This window comes from Temnothorax americanus, unplaced genomic scaffold (assembly GCF_048541705.1).
Source record: "Temnothorax americanus isolate GAGA-0224 unplaced genomic scaffold, ASM4854170v1 Scaffold25, whole genome shotgun sequence".
NCBI classification, from domain to species: domain Eukaryota; kingdom Metazoa; phylum Arthropoda; class Insecta; order Hymenoptera; family Formicidae; genus Temnothorax; species Temnothorax americanus.
Genome location: NW_027509391.1, coordinates 1,619,597 through 1,637,044, shown reverse-complemented (window position 1 = coordinate 1,637,044; position 17,448 = coordinate 1,619,597). Strand labels below are relative to the sequence as shown.

Genomic DNA, 17,448 nt, shown 5'->3' with positions numbered 1-17,448 from the left:
GATATCAAGTGAAATGCTTTTATATTAAATTTATTCCTAAATTTTTATTCAACAGAATAAAACGCGGTAATACGTACGGTAATACGGTGAATAAATCAGAGAAAGAAATATCAAGACACTAAAAGAGTTCTTTCTAATTATCTATATATATAAAACAAAGTCGGGTTAGTTACACCATTTATAACTCAAGAACGGCTGGACAGACTTTAATGATCTATAGTTTGTTGGATTCGTCTCCGCCCCGAATAGCATAATAACTAAAAAAAAAAAAAAAAAAAAATTAATCTAGAAAGATATCCAAATACACCAAATACCGGGGCCGGAGCGAAGCCCGGCGGGGCAAGCTAGTTTTCAATAAAACACAACACTCGAGCGCTTTGTAATGGATGTAGCGAGGAACTGAATACGCCGCTTCTACGAGAATAATTTTTACGGCCGGCCGATCGGCCGGCTATATCAATCGAGCACAAATCCCGTAGCGAATATAGAAAGAACCGTCCCATATTGCGTTATAATATGATCTCACGGTAGCCTACTCTATACAATTCTTCCTTACAAGTGAGTTCAGTCGACGGTACCAATAATTCGTTTCCATTCTTCTTTCCTTGAATTACTTGGTACAATGGCGGATTTAAAACGAGGATACGAAAGAAAAGGGAACTTCGATCGTTATCGGACAGAGGCTGAGCCTCCTTTCCATCCGCGTTCGGTCGCTCGTTCGTGCACTGTTAACGAACGGCTGCCTGACGAAAGGACTCTCATCCGAGTTCCGCAAGTCCGATGATTTCGCGGCTCGTTAATAAAATCGATTATAATCAAAAGAGGCAAAAAATTAGCGAAATCGTTTGAGGATGTTCGCGGGAATTTTAGATTAACGAACCTGACATCAAACTTTTGTGTCTTGTAGGCTACTACTGCACGCACTAGTTTCAACTCAATGTTTTTTTTCCAAAATAATATCTAAATTTGTTCATACTTTTGCGTTAACATTTTATCGTAGAAAAACACAAAAAAAGATGACGAGTCGCAATACCAATAATAAGGTAGGGGGCCCAAATTTCGTCCCCTAGTCACTTTTTCGTACCTGGAGACCGTATTAAATGATGTAAGAGCTCAAAAATTTGACTTTCACAAAGTGACTCTGTTTGCCTTTCTTTATACACACGTGCTGGCGCCGATAGCGCTTTTAGCGACAGGACCGAGAAATTAAAGATGACGAAATTAGACGCGGGAACGAATTTTGGGCCCCCCACCTTACCAATTTGCTTAAAAAATTTAATATTTTTATAAAAAAAATAGTTTACCTCTAAAATAATGTTATGATTATAAATTGGAATGATTTATCTTACTAAAAGTATTGTGTTAATGTTAAATGTTAATGTTAATATGTATTCTCGGACTCTAATCTTAAGCCGGAGAAAGGATAACATAAGAGAAAAGATATATATCTTCTTAAACTTCGTCTCTTTCGAGAGATGTATCGTTAACTCTTCTCGTTCCATGGCTCCTGTTTTCGATTCCTTTCTTATCTCGATGCAAGTATAGCCGCTCAAAAAAGAAAACACCCTTATTTCCCCACCCCAGTCGACATCCACGAAAGTGGAACAGGCTCGATGGCTCGATTGTATTCGATGAAATCGCCTGCAATCGGACGACGAGAGAGATTCGAAGTAAATTGAAAATGTCCCGCGGCTCTTCTGATTTTTATTTTCGTATACAAAAGTCGTATCAACTCAGGTAGATGAAAACAGGCGAAGGACGAAGACTCTGCTATATACAAAATAGTTCGTTATAGCAATGATTTTCGAATTTTCTAAAGAGTTCGATCGCATTGTTCGAGATACAATAATCAGATATCGCGCGACTGCTACGGCCGCGTTTCGATAACGAATTTTTACGACAATTGAGATCGTGATCACTCTCTGTTGAATGTCGATTCCGGGAAAAAAGTTACGATCTCACATATTTGACGATTTTACATGCACACCATATATGAGAAATAATATTTTTCTTGGTATGACATTTTCTTGAGAACAATAATTAATCAGAAATTCGCGTATCAATAAAAATAATGTCGTAAAATTAAAAAAGCCGTGTTAGCGAGGAATACTTTATTCTACAGCGCGTGTGAGAAAATTTCAGATAATTTAACAATTCCGGCCTATTCAATTCCTCGCTACGTCGATTACAAAGCGATACAATAGCGGAGATGTCACCGCGGACTCAATCAAATAATTGGAAAAAATATATGCGAGAGGGGAGATATATCGTGCGCAGCGCCAAATGGAAAAAAATTGCGCATTAATCAAAATCAGTCGACGTGATAATTAATTAAGTTTCTTCCGAGAGAGATGTTTCCAAGCCGCAAATTTCGCACGGGACGAAAGACAGATGGCGGCGTTCATACAGAAGGTACCTCGAAATTCGGACAAAAACACGCTAGGTACTAATCCGGGATCTCATTCAGCCAGAATACTGAGTGGTAGACGGATTAACGGAGTAATTTGCAGCGCATATAGGAAGTGCCGAGAAAGTAAACGATAAACTGTCCGGGAGACGGATAAAGGGAGGAAGAAAATAGTTACGGAGAACGGATACGAAGTAGCAGGCAAGAAGCGAATTAATCTACCATATGTTGGTATGCACAGGAACTTAAAGAATCAAAGAATTTGTGCGAATCCTAATTCTAATTCTGTGACCATTGTCAGATGGAAAATCAAATCGGAGTAGATACAATTACAAAAAAGAAGGATGTAAGTAAATATTCGTGTATCTAGAAAAGGAACGAATATACAGGCGAGTGAATTTGTAAGCGCGCGCGACAAAGGGATGGATGCTCCGACAAATATCCGACGGAGGAGACAAATCTTCGCAGCTATACGAGATCGTCAACGGCGAATGCGGTGAGACTAATTTTCGGTACCACACGCTCGTCGGGGTCCACGATATATGTGTATGCGCCGAGAACTGACAGACACCAACTTCCGGTGTGGAGTTAATGTAGCAGCAACGACGCGTAACTCGATTTCACGGAGTTGCTCGAACGCGTTCGGCGCGGCGGCGATCCCGGGGACCTTCCGGGGACAGGATCCTATTCCCTGAAATCGGATCTGGATCTTGGATCCCGAAACGTGACTGAAAACTCTCGGATGAAGTCCGAGAATCGGGCGAACCGGTGGGACACGCGCGCATGACGAAAATCAGGCGACGCAAACTTTTGCGGAACAACTGTCGCGAAATTTCATTGATTCCGCTCCCGTTCACGGTTCGAATGGTAAATTGGGAAAATTTGCTTACCTCGCTTCGTTAGTACACCCAAAGTTCGCATCCTGCGCAAAACGTCATCGACGGAGCTTAATTTTCGTAATATTCCGACTTGTATCATTTGATTGAAAATTGTAAAGGTTAGGAAAGGGGACGGAATATTTGAAAAAGCGTGAAATAAAATAAATGGCAAGAATTTGAAGAAAAAAAGAAATGATTTACCGATTAACTTGTTTTTTTGTCTTCGATTATTAATCCGATTCTGTAAAAACTTCCAACGTGTATAATAATAAAATTGTCCGAAACATCAGGCAATATGCTCAAAATTTTTTAATCTTCTACACCATAATGTAGCCTGTTCCTCGCGAGTTTCATGAATATATGAATACATGAAACAGGCCGTAACGTTTGCGTACGCTGAAGTTAATAAAAAAGTTAATAACGTAATAGAGATGTAGCACGCAAATAGCGCGGGGTCGCGAAATAAATTGTCACCGTTACGGGGAGTATCAACCCTTAAAACGTTGCAGGTTAGTTTCATGAGAGTTACTTTAAAGAGGTACTAACGAAGTTTACCGGTAAGCCCGCGGTTAGCATGATAAATCAGAGAGCTCATGAATCAAACCGGAATGGTCGAAAGCATCGAAAAAGACATTGCAAGATAATCGTCGATTTGTCAGTACACATAAACATAAGATAGGGGGCCCAAATTTCGTCCCCTAATTACTTTTTCGTATCTGGAGACCGTAAATGATGTAAGAACTCAAAAATTTGACATTTGCCTTCGTTAAATATCTCTTTACCTAGAAACCAAGCCAAATCGCCTGTACACCGGACCGGAAACGAAACCAAAAACCGAAAACCGTACCGTAACCGGTATTTTTGTCGGACCGGAACCGTAAACCGTACGGAAATTTTATAAAGCCTATAATAAAACCGGAATCGAAACCGGTACCGTTAAAGCCTGATCTACAATGTGCTCTTTGCTTTCTGTTTTTTGCTCTTAACCTGTTTGCGACTATCCCGTATTTCGCAATTGCGTCGCGTAACGCGATGTTTTTTGTTCTCTGTCGCCTAAGATAAAAATTAACGAACTTCAGAAGAGACAAAAAACATCACGTTACGCGACGGAATTGCAAAATACGGGATAGTCGCAAAGAGGTTAAGAGCAAAAAACAGAAAGCAAAGAGCACATTGTAGATCAGCCTTTAAGCCTGATCTACAATGTGCTCTTTGCTTTCTGTCTTTTGCTCTTAACCTGTTTGCGACTATCCCGTATTTCGCAATTGCGTCGCGTAACGCGATGTTTCTTGTCTCTTCTGAAGTTCGTCAATTTTTATCTTAGGCGACAGAGAACAAAAAACATCGCGTTACGCGACGCAATTGCGAAATACGGGATAGTCGCAAACAGGTTAAGAGCAAAAAACAGAAAGCAAAGAGCACATTGTAGATCAGGCTTTATATCTTCAAAAAAATTAAGACCAGAAGATGAAAACAGAAAACAATGAAGAAATGACATCTACGTCGAAATATCATTTATTACAATATATTATTAATTATTATACATATTTTATACAATCCGTATAAATTAAAATAAAAAATAAAAACTTGTGTATATAATGTAAAATAAAAACATATGTATCAAAAATTAAGATTTACAACTTATAAGTACATATTCACACACGCAGTATGCATATGTAAACATTTTAATTTAATAAAAATTTCAAAGAAATTTTTATAAACCGGAACCGGAAAAATTGTAATTTGCGCAATACCGATATTTTTGTTAGCTAGAAACACGAAATCGAAACCGGAAACCTTTATTAAGTATTTTAATGAATCGAAACCGGAACCAAACCGATATATTTTCGTCCAGCCCGGGTCCTTGATTGTTAGTACCCAAAAAAATTAATTTCAAAAGTATCTATTTTCGGTGAAACTAAAAAAAGCGTGTCTCTCTGCGATTGACGCTCCCAAAAAGAGCGAGCGGTACAACGATTTTTCAACATAAACGTATCTGCATATCTCGTAAAACGCGCGTAAAACCGGTTACAAGTCGCGTGCATCCGCAGAAGCGGCTGTAAAACGGACGGGCGTTGATTTTTAGCGGATTATTTTCAATGAAAACTTTAAGCGGAAAGAACGACCACGTTCGAGTAACCCCCTTGGAAACGACCGTTAAACTCGCTACTCGTTCCGCAGGGGCAATAGATCCGAACTGCGTCGGTGCGCACGACCGGAAGACTTATTTGCATGCCGGGTAACGTAACTGCGACAGGCAAACGGAATATACTCGCCATTCATATGCATATACGGGACCAGCACCTTATCGCGCTTTGCCAATTAACCACCGGCTCACACCCACCACCATCTCTTAACCGGCGATCCGCCGGTAACCCTCCCCTAAGTCGCTTCGACAAACGGCGAAAATTCGTCGGCAGTTTCGCGAAATCGACACCGGAGTTATCTCGGTTCTTAAACACGCGTTGCCTTGCCTGAATATGTATGAGGTGATCACGAAGGGACGAAGTTTAAAAGCATGCGGGATACCTTTGCAATTATTAATTGTGCCGTTTAAAACCCCCGCTATTCGAGAGCTCAGATTTAAATAGTAGCGACTAGAAAACGCCAGGCACTTGCCTATGATGCGGTAATATTGACGCGATAATTATAAACTGCCATTATAATCATCGTCGCAGTAATCATTATCTTATGTAGTAGGAAAAGAGACAGACCCAGAGTCTTCTCCTCCGCGCCCTACACTCATGTAAACATATCATGCGATATATAAAAGATAATTTGTCACTTACAGGTACGATGCGCAACAGCGGAGTTATAACTGCATCGTAGCTACGTTGATCTGTAAAATAAAAAAATATCCAAGTTATTACGCAAGCGTTTAAAGTAGTTATTATTTTAACAAGGGGATTATTGTAATGCAAATTTTGAATTCTTTTATTCATATTTTTTGAATAGATATTTATTAAAGTAATTATGCGACTACCGTAAAGTTATTTTTAATTATAGGAACAATATAAAATTTTATACATTAAAAATTTATTTCTCATAAATATAAGAATCAGATTAATTTTGATACTTAAAAAATTCTATGAAATATAATATCAAAGATATTTCACAAAAATAAATGATTAATTCCATGCAAGAGAGCATATCAAATGTTAAATAAAATAAAATATTACTCACCCCAGAGTTGCTCCGGCGTTGCCTGATGCCCTTCCCGGGCCTGCTCCTCCTCTCAGAATCCTTTGAATCCCATCCTCTATATATATATAATCAGGTTCCTCTTCAGATTTACACTTGCACAATACTCACTGGCGACCACACGGTTAAATCACGATCGCATTCGAATTAATTACCGACGTACCATGATCGCCGATGCTTTGCACGGCACTCCTGAAATCAATTAAGTAAGATATGCGATAAACGTGAATTGTCGCGACTTGACTTTTTGCGAATTCAAACATTAAAAATATGACCGTCGGCTCTCAACAGGCTTTAAAAATCCGTTAAAAAATTCCTCGTTATTCCCTCTCGTACACTCTAGCGGCAGGAATGCCTGGACATAATACATATACACATCAAAATGTCCAGACGTTCCTGCCGGTCAGTGTATACATTCGCGCTTTTTCACGCCGATACTCGCATCACAGTGTGTCGGCTCGCAGAAGTGAGGTTAATGGTCGCGCGACACTTTGCACGGCACCACCGACGTTGGTCACACGCACACTTTTATGTCAAAACGGAAAAGCAACTCGGAGGAACTATAACCCTACGTATAGACATTACCTTACTATTATCGTCCGCGTCTCCCACACTCGCGTTGTCTCGCGAATTCGCACGGTATGCAGTCCAATGCAGTCGGCGTTGATCGGCGTCGTGTACCCACAGAAGATAGCGGAGAGCCGCGAGGGCGGGTGGCGGGTGGCGGGGGGCGGGGATAGACGGAGGAGCGTTCGGAAGTCGCGTGGCCAACTTCATGCCGACGCGTCGCGGCGACCGGCGACGCGAACGCTACATCTGACGACGTTACCGCTGACTCCAATTCACAAAATTACTGACGGATAAAGCGATACACGCACTTCGGAGCGACGACTTATCACGACAAAAGGGACGCGCGAATACGAATTGCGAATACCTAAATCGCGCCGCGCGATATCCGGAAATGCGAAATACGATCGTCGCTACGTCGCGAAGGATCTCGCCCGGCGAACGAACCTCGATCGTTCGAGCACGCACGTACATTTCTCGCGCAATGCGCGATTTCAGAGATCACTGGCACGCCGCGAGTTCGTGCCGCGCAAGATAACGTATCTGAGAGAACACGGGTCCATTCGCTGTCCACGTACGTCTCTAATTATGACCGTTACCTCACCAAATAAAACGCGTCGCGACGTTCACGCAGCTCGGAGCTCCGGAGCGATCCGTCTCACCCGTCTCACCTCACCGCCGGCCGGACGAAAATGGCGGCGGCACTTCACTCCCGATCCCGCGCGAGACACGCGAGTCAACTTCACACCTGATCGAAAATCGAAACGCGACGAACCGTTTAAAAATATAAAATCGACGCGCGGCACTGCATACACGCGCGATACATTTCGTATTCTGTAAATCCCGTTGAACATATGCGATATTAATGGACACTCGATATATCACTGGCTTATTCCTGCTTTAAATCGCGTTATATATTCGGAAATTCGATAAATCCGCACTTCACACTGCCCCACCATCGCGCTTTCGATCCGAAAATCACAGAGTCTACAGAGAGCGAAATGTACGAAGCTCGATACTAGATACGTCTTTTGTATTGCCACATGATCGTTAACGAGAGGATAACTGTCGGCCTTAAACTGTCGCCACGAGACGATAATTTGCACTTCTCAATCGGCGTCGTTTCGTACATCGATCATCGATGCTCCTTCAACAATGAACAAGTCGAGCGCGCGATGCGATACACCTGCGTATCTTCGGCGAACAATGATACCGGAGTGGGGAGCGGACCGCGGCGCCTCGATAACGCGAATGGTGAGAGTGGGGGTAGGGTGATTAGGCACGCGGCGCGAGTTGTTTACGCAGGAGCTTGTGACCGTTATAACTGCCGTACGTTTAAACGTGTCTGCCGGCCGGCCGGCTCGGAGCAAATATTTTTTAAGTATTACGCGATTGATAAAGACAGATCACGTGTCACAAACGATATGTTTCAATCTCGTATCGAGTGCCGCTGTGAGTGAACGATTGCTGTAACAATTAGCGCGCGTAATCAACGGGTGTCTCTTCTACGATACTCTACGCCGCGACGTCCAAGCTTCCTTCATCCACTCACGAGAGAGTGTGAAATATATCGATTGATCGGGTAACCGGCGATACATGATATATTATATACCGCACCTTTTAGCTGCGAGCGCAACGTTACACGTGCGAACATTGAGAGTATTGAGACGTTACAAAAAAGCAAGTAAAATAAATTGAGTGAATAAAGTATCTCGCGCTGTGTTAATTTATGATGATATTATTTTATGTTTATTAATGCAGAAATATTAATATGGAAATCAGAAGAGCACGCTGTAATTGTGCAATTACGAATCGTTTAAATGAGATTTATTCGAATATTGTCATTAAACACTATAATACGTATTTCTATTCGAGATATTTTTAAAAATTAAAAAATTATATTAAGATCTTTTATAAATATTATGTTTCTTGTATTGTCAAAGAATAATCTTTAAAAATTTTTTCAAGTTCTTAATTATGCGACAAATATTAGAATAACACACACACACACATATATATATATATATATATATATATATATATATATATATATATATGTTATTCTAGTATTAAATATATCAAAAAATTCCACTTTCTAATAAAATATAAAATATACTTATTTCGAAAGAAAATTTAATATTCGGCACGTCAAAACGAATTAAATTCATATCTCATCTCAACAAGTATGCAAATGCATTCTTGTTTCTATGAAGCATTCTCTGTATAACTTCGGAAAATAAGTTTGTCACAGCTACCGAGTCCACCTGAAGTTGGACATCAGATAACGCTGTTATAAAGGCCAAACTTTGACTATCTAGAGTTTCTTTGGTGATATTGTAGAACGAAATTACAGGACATCGAATTTTCTCGTTTGAAGTATGATTAACACCGGGAGCAATTAAATTTAAGCTGTGAGCTCGAACAAGAGATGAGAAATGAAATGAATGCGTCTTGCATAAGTTGCAAAATTTTTGCCAAGATAGTCTGAAATATTCTGTCAATGTCCAAGTTTTTAGTCGTTCTCTTCACGAAGAATCGCGTCGCGTCGCGACGCTTTGTCTTTTCGAGAAAACCACGAGCGCGTCCGTGTGAAACAATTTTATCGGGGAAGCGTTTGATAGGAGTTTTCGCGCGCGAAATATATTCCGTGTCACACACGCGTAAAGAATGTGTATTCCGCCGGAATAAGTTTATCCAACTGTTTTACACCGGCATGTCATGTTTAGCTTAAGAAGTTTAAAGGGTGGAAAAGTCACGGGCGACGTGTATACGCGCATATATCGATCGATATCGTTTCTTTCCAGGCACAACGACCTACCTTGGAACATACGAAAGTTCCTGAAGAACCAGCTGAGGGAGTTCAGGTTTGATGACCTAAGTGGTATTCATCCCTGGTCACGGAGCGCTTGGAGCCACACAGATCTCAAGAGATTGAGGCAGGGCATGGTTGCAGCGCAGGTGAGTTTAATAATAACGATAGCAACAAGAGTTCGTCAAAGTTATTGTTGCGGCTGCAGTTCGCTCGATCTATCGCGTGAACTGATTGAACGCGTGCGGAAAATTTTTCGTTGAATAACGCGCAGCTTCGTTAACGATTAATTGCTGTCGATATTTACCTACATAGAGCTCGAATAATTCAATTTTTAAAATTAAAATCTAATAATTCGTTGAATGACCTGACTTTTACAGAGATACTTCACGAAAATGAATAAGAATACCCCCCCCCCGTAAAACTCTTAAGAAGATTATTGGAAAGCTGCTTATCAAACGTGATTTCTCGAATAATATTAACTACTTGATCAGGTTTTCATTGCTTTAATTATATACGTATTAGGCTCGCGTGAGTGTTTTTATTGTTTTTTAAGATTGTGATTTCATATTAGAGATTTTGCATAAAACGTATAAAAAAATAGATTATGATTATTTATTGCTCGTTAGGGAAAATGCACATCGTGCTGCCACGGGAGATAATCAAATGAAAAAAGATATAACGTTGTTGCGAATTAATCTAAATTTCTCTCTCGGTTTTCGAAAAAACAGACTGGCAATTAGTCGAGCTTAACATGCGATTTTCGCCAACTTCGTCGCAGCTCGCGAGTGAAAATTAAATCCACGCGAATGAGGGAATCGCATGTCACCTTGAAGCCACAGTACCGCCAAATTGCAATTAAATGTTCGCACGTAGAACTCGACCTGTAGAGTCATCATCGACAATTATAACTAATTTAAAGTCGCGTTAATCCAATCTGATTTAAATTCAAGCGGTTGCCGACTCACAGAATTGCATATGCAGTTACTCGTTCACCAATATTGTTACGAAATGTTCGGCGTATCCTAAAGTCTGTTTTGTTCGTGGCGAGCGGGAATTATTAATTTACAGCGTGCCGTGTACGTAACTCTCAGCTATAAATCAAACAGCAGCGGTGCCGCGCCTAATAGCAATTAATCGATTTTACGAAGATTTCACGCCTACGTTAAACATGAATGCGATGACGCTCGCGACATCGGAACGTCCCAACGCGCTGTGTGAATTTCGTGATTTATATCGCAACATTAAATATTCAAAATTTTGCGTTACGTGACGTTTCCTCGCAGAGAAAAATACATGCCACAAAATGTACGTGTCGTAGAAAAGAAAAAATAAGGCTGTATATCGAGCGTATTACAGTAATAGAAAAATTAATTATCATCCGTGTTACATCGTGCGGAACAACCTCGTGAACGAAATTTGCCGACTAACCCGGACACCCGAAATTATCCAGCAGATCCGATCTTCCGTAAACCGTGAATTTAACGAATATAAATTTGATCTTTCCGATCGCGCAGTTAAAGCTTTCACGCGCGACGCTTCCGCCGGGCAATCGTTAATAACGGGTATTAATCTAAAATCGCAATTAAGATCTGACCGTAAAAAATCGCCTCTCGGTTCAATTAACGGCGGGAACGGCTCTTTAACGACCCGAGGAAAATCGAGGCGAACTTGGGCAATTAATTTCCTTCGGTTGCCCGCCGTGCTTCACGTGCCGCCGAAAATTTACCACGGCACGATCGGTTTCCTCCCCCCTCTGCCCCGAAATACCTTCGATTAATCCCGCGAAAATCCCTTTCCGAGTGTGGCTCGGTATCGTATCGAATATATAAACTTCGGCATAGCGCGCGAAACTTTGCATGAAGTCGGAATATCTACCGAGCATTGACTCCCAAACCACATCCGGGGTAGCCTAAAGTGTTGTTCGTTATAGAAATAGGAGAGCTAAAGTAGGAAAACAGCAAAAGTTAGCAAAAGTAAAATTTTGATATACTCTGATAACACGTATTTAAAGGCAATTTTTACCGAAAAAAAATAAAAATATGCAAGTAGTCAAAAAACAAAAGATTTACGTAAGTATCGATTAGAATTAAATATTGCTCAAAAATTAAAATACGCTGTAAATAACACGAATACTCGAGACCGTCCCGGTTGGTGCTATGTACATTTCTTTATATAAAGATTTTCTTCAACTTCAAATGTTCTCATTATCAAAAATTACTTCCCTTTGTGCGTCGTAAGCTTATTGCATTTAAAGTAACTCTCAAAGGAAAGCAAAGGCTGCGTGGAGAATTTATTTACGGTATACTTGAAGCGCTCGCACACAGAACGTGCCTCTGAAGACGCAAAGTGCATAGTCGAGAGTTAACGTAGAGAAGGGAAAGATAAAGACGCGTATATACACTCGCGGTGTGCACGCAAAGTAGTCCAGCGAAAAGTTTCGGGACGCGTGCAGATAAGGATATTCCTCGAAAACGTGTTTGAACGTTGACGTTGACGTGCTGCGCATGTAGGTCGTCATACATAGCCCGTGGTCCATTCGAACGATAATCTTGGCTCGTGTTAAATAAGTGATGTGACTCACAGTCAGTAATAGCGTGGTATACCGGTCATAGACTCTATACGATACAGCGCGCGAATCCATTTAAGAGCCCGATATCGGACGGCCTGGTCGGCGAGAACGAAGCGTGGCCCGTATACGCGCGCGTTCCACACTATACATTCTTAAATGCATTGAATCTCGGATTAAATCGGAAGGAGGATTACGGGAGGATTTCGGTCTCGCGAATGCCGATATTCATTTTCGAGGTGCCGCGTGTGCGTCCCTCCCCCCGCCTCCCCGCCACCTCCCTTTTCCGGTAAATCCACGTTTTTTCAAACGAGGATCCGAGGCACACGCGCGTGCGAAAATCGTTAAAACGCATTACGAATTAACGGGACTGTTACTCGCGCTGGAGATAAGTAAATAATACATCGCCAAAGATTACACCGACGTGAAACTTTTAGTTACAATGGAACCTGTAACCGCGACGGGATGCAGAAATCGAGCGTTCCCGACGTCGGCGTCGCGTCGCGTCGAATGAAAGCGTAATGTCGAAGATCGCCCGATGTATTCCTACGTCGCCTCGGAGGTGGGAAAGAAATTTCTCAAGAGACCTTTGAAAATACCATCGTTCTCGTTAGCAAAGACAGTCTCGGGGTGATCCCAGTTATTAAGGGTCCCATTTCCAGACCCATTTACAGTGAGCGAGATGCGGTGGGTCGCGATAAAGGGGTTGCCGCGATTCGAAAAGTCGTGGAGGCGCAACGTGGAATAAGGCATCTTTGAAAAGGATCGAGGGTCTTAGTCGTTCACCTTAATGTTAAGGTATCCGCTTACCTTTTAGTACACGAGACGGGGGGAGAAGCCAAATGAGCATCCACCGAGCTAACGAGAAGACGTGTAAATGCGCGCCATTTACTGTCGCAAGGTAATGAAATCATTAATGTTATTAAATAAAATATTAATTTAACGCATAATGAGTGGAGATGCTAGTAAAACGCATCATGTTTACCATTCGCGCGCCAACATACCGCCGCGGCGTTACGAGCAATTTTTCATAATTAATGCCAATCTGCGATCGCGAGGTTTGCGAGTAATAACGAGGAAAAATTACGAGGATGATAGCTCAGCGCAACAAACCCCGGATAATTACGCGAAAACTTTTTCACAGATATCATATTTTTATGCGAAACAATTAATAACGCAATTAAAATTGGAATGCGGGGTAACCCGAGAATTTTTTAATTATACTATATATTAGGAGGCACGCGTAACGTGAGATATCGCATAGAACGTCATTAATAATAATAGAAGCATGCGCGATCGCATTTGTGCTGTCCAATCACATTTATACTTTGACTTTCGTTCAATTTGATTAATAACTGAAAAATTTTATCAACAATATAATTTAAAAAATTTTTCTGATTATCCAATATACAATCTTACATTGAAACTTACAATATTAAAAAGCAGAACCTCTGCGGCGATCGTATAGAGTCTGCATCTCGGATTATGTTCCGATCTCGACAGATCCCTTAAGATATCCAGCCTGCCGACATCAGGATGAAAGAGATAACCAATCGGTTATGTCCATTGGGACGAAGGCGTACACATTCATGTAACATGTATAACGCGTACACCGAGTGTATATACGGCAGCCAAACCGAGGCTGCCGCCTCGATTTATCACTGTCCTGATTAATTCAGACGAGCTGGCAGTAGCCACAACAGAAGGTTACTCGCCATTGATCGCGTGCCGTCGACTTGCATAGAATCTTACATGGCATCGTGGCGTGGACGAGATTTTTCATCCCTTCGTACGATCGATTTTTCGATCAAACGCGCGACAGAGTACGGAGATTAATTTTGCTATTACAACATTAAAATTTCACTATTAGATAATACTCGAGATTTGTTAATTCTTGTATGCATTGCAACATTTTTCCAACATTTTTCAAGAAAGATCTTATTTATTTGGAAAAACCATTTCTCTTGTATAAAAAAAAAAAGAATCAAACTCGCTACATCTCTTCACGCATAGTACACTGACGCATCGCAGAATGCGAAGAATACGCGTGACAAATACTTTCTTTTGAACCCCCGGGCTGTCTGTCTCGAGAAACCTTCGACACTTCCGGTACATCACAAAACGCGAAAGTGCATTCCAACTTGAGATGAGACGAGGCTCTCCGATTTATCGCGTCGGTAGATTCTCGGTGGGAATTTGCGTTACACTTTCGGTGACTTCGTTGCGAGAGAAGCAATTCGTACGAACGGGTGGAAATTTAAATCTCGCATGGTTGTTTCGGAATTTTAGGTACGAGGAGAGAGACCGATGGAAGATGGAACGCCAACGGCGAAACACAAATTCCATTTTCTCTTTTTTTTGTCATATAACTGCGACCAAATTAAATTTCCATTATTGTCACGATCTCTCCTTATATATTTTCACATCCAATAACTGAACGAACGGCAATAAAAATGCAATTGTCTCGTGAGTATCGATTGGATATTTGAACACGATAAATTTTAATAGCCAATTTTCGCTTTAAATTTCTTTAGTACTATTATCTTATGTCATGTCCAAAAAGCACGAGTAACAGTGATTGTTCAAGCGAACAGCTTATGCGCCATTCGCCCGCATATTAAAACCATTATTATTAAAATGCAAACGTTTTGTCATTCAATCTATCTCGAATCCTCACAGATGGTCAATCGTTAACTCCTTACAAGTATCATTTCATATTTATCAAAATACTTTAGTATAGTTAGTATTATAGTATTATTAATTGATGTATTTTGTAATAAAAGGCTAACAAGCACTTTGAATTATTTATACATGATAAAAGTTTTGTATTATTTCTAATATTATTTTAAACCAGAAATTCTTATAAAGATTTTGAAAGCTTGTAGCTTTAAAAGTCTGAAAATTTTTAGACATTTTGAAATTTTTAAGAATTTTAAAACATATTAGACATGTGTGAGAAATTGTACTGTTTTATAGTTTATGTTTTTGAAAGATGATAAGAATGTGCAATATAATATCAGATTTGAATAAAGTTATGGTTTATATAATTTAATCACAACAGTAATTAATCACATTTATAGTAAATGGTATTTTTTACTCAGATGTTGATATAATTTTTACCGTTTATCGAAGTTTTTATTATTCATAACTTTCAAATTTCAAAAATTTTTAACAATTCCGACATATTTGATATAAAAACCATTAAATTGCTCAAAAAGCTTTCGAGATTTTTTAGCATTTATAGAATTTTAAATGGTAATTAAAGTTCTACAATAATCATTTAAAAACTTATGGAATAAGAATGATGTACAATCATGTTATAATACTTTGAGAAATGGAAGTAAGCGGCACCACCCTTACAGAAATTTATTACTGTAAGTGATTATTTGGCTAGTGATTAGTTACTTATTTTGAGTATTAAAAACTGTGCTTTTAATATTTAAAATAAGTAATTAATCACTAACCAAATAATCACTTATACAGTATTAAATTTCTGTAACGGCATAACACGACACGTTTAAAATTTATACGACGCCAAATGTGAGAATTAAAGTAACGCGATGAAAAAGAAAGCAATTTTTTAAATCGACTTTCATGCGCGGTCCTTCGCGAAGTGGTCTGCCCGGAGTAAGTTAAAACGGCCGTCTTAATAGCCAACTCGCATCGTATACAGCCACAAAATTGCTAAAACGTACATATAAGAGAGACGGCCCTTACAGTTCGCCTTTAAGTGGAATCGCAGACGCGACATATGTTCTATACACCGAGAGAAGAGTATTTTTACGAACGTCTGACCTAAAGCTCGCCGTGACTACTGCTCGTTCTTGTGCGAGGCTGAACTGGAGGTGCGGAAGAGAAACGTATACATACGTACACACGCGCGCACATGTTCTGCGAACGTCTGACCTAAATTGCTGCGGTAACCGCTTCCTTACAGTGGTCCAAAGAATGGAAGATGAAAGGTGATTGTGCGCTAATACAGATGTCAGTAATATTTCGCTTAATATCCCTGCATTTTCTCCGATGCAAGATTAGCTCTGTTCTTATAGTCTTGTAAAATCACGTTTCTCCCACCGCGACGTTTGAAATTAAGATTTCGCGTTTAAAATTGAGATTGCTGATAACGCGACTGCGAATCCGGAACGGAACGGTGTCCGTTTGTATATGAACATATCTTCTGTCCCATATAAAAGAGTAAGAAAATTATAATATCAGCCATTAATATCAATTAATATTTTGTCCATTACTAAACAACTCCAAGAATAATGCTCAAATAGACACCATTGAGAATTCCAAGTCTTTTCTTTTTCGATTAAAGCGCCGCAAGTAGTTATTTAGCTAGGGCGGCGGTGTGGTCAAGTGGTAGAGCGCCAGACTCGTAATCTGAGGAACCAGGTTCGAGTCCACTAGAGCCATGTAACATGGAAAAGTTTTTTTCCGAAAAACCGCGCCCTTCCGTGCAAGATGCGGAGAAAACTGGGCTCCGTCTTTCGGAAGAGACGTTAAGCCGTTGGTCCAAAAAAGGAAACAGTAAGGTAGTGGATGAATTGGAGGTTAGGGTTGGGTACGTCCCTTCAAAACGCCCTTTAAGGCCCCTTGGGGTATATAAAGTAAAATCCTTTATCCTTTAAGTAGTTATTTAGCTATATGTATATGAAGGCAATTAGAAGTTAGAGTTAGAAGCTCCCGTCTCGCTCCCGTTTCTGTTTGGCGCACCGACATTAAACTAAGCGAGCGCGTAGACTGAACTTTCCGCTGTCGTTGAATTATTTACTCGTCGCAATTAGCCGTGTCGCGGAAGAAAGTCGCGGAAGTATTCAAAACACAGGCGTCTCGAATGTAATTACGACCGCTGGCATCGCGCGCGATTAAAACCCGTCACTATTAGCGGGCGTTGCGACTCGCGAGAGTGTAATTTCTGTCGGCGGCAGACATCGAAGCGGGACCGGGGGATGAGCACGAAGAAAAACCGGAAGAGCTCTCGCGCCTTCTCGTGTACGTTGATTTACGGCACCGC

The 17,448-nt window shown here is 40.6% G+C and overlaps 1 protein-coding gene and 1 long non-coding RNA gene across 2 annotated transcripts in view; one reads left to right on the top strand and one right to left on the bottom strand.

The window, feature by feature from the left end:
- The window catches only part of LOC143898951 (dipeptidase 1), a 78,774-nt gene that overhangs the window by 8,894 nt on the left and 52,432 nt on the right, over nucleotides 1-17,448 (top strand). The window contains exon 3 of the mRNA XM_077408792.1: nucleotides 9,858-10,011. Within this exon, the coding sequence (XP_077264918.1) occupies nucleotides 9,858-10,011 (154 nt within the window). The remainder of the gene's footprint in view (nucleotides 1-9,857; nucleotides 10,012-17,448) is intronic.
- LOC143898959 (uncharacterized) overlaps nucleotides 1-17,448 on the bottom strand; it is a 190,597-nt gene that overhangs the window by 171,847 nt on the left and 1,302 nt on the right. The window contains exons 2-3 of the long non-coding RNA XR_013257340.1: nucleotides 6,469-6,678; nucleotides 6,075-6,124 (exon numbers count right to left, since the gene is read on the bottom strand). This is a non-coding gene — a long non-coding RNA (uncharacterized LOC143898959). The remainder of the gene's footprint in view (nucleotides 1-6,074; nucleotides 6,125-6,468; nucleotides 6,679-17,448) is intronic.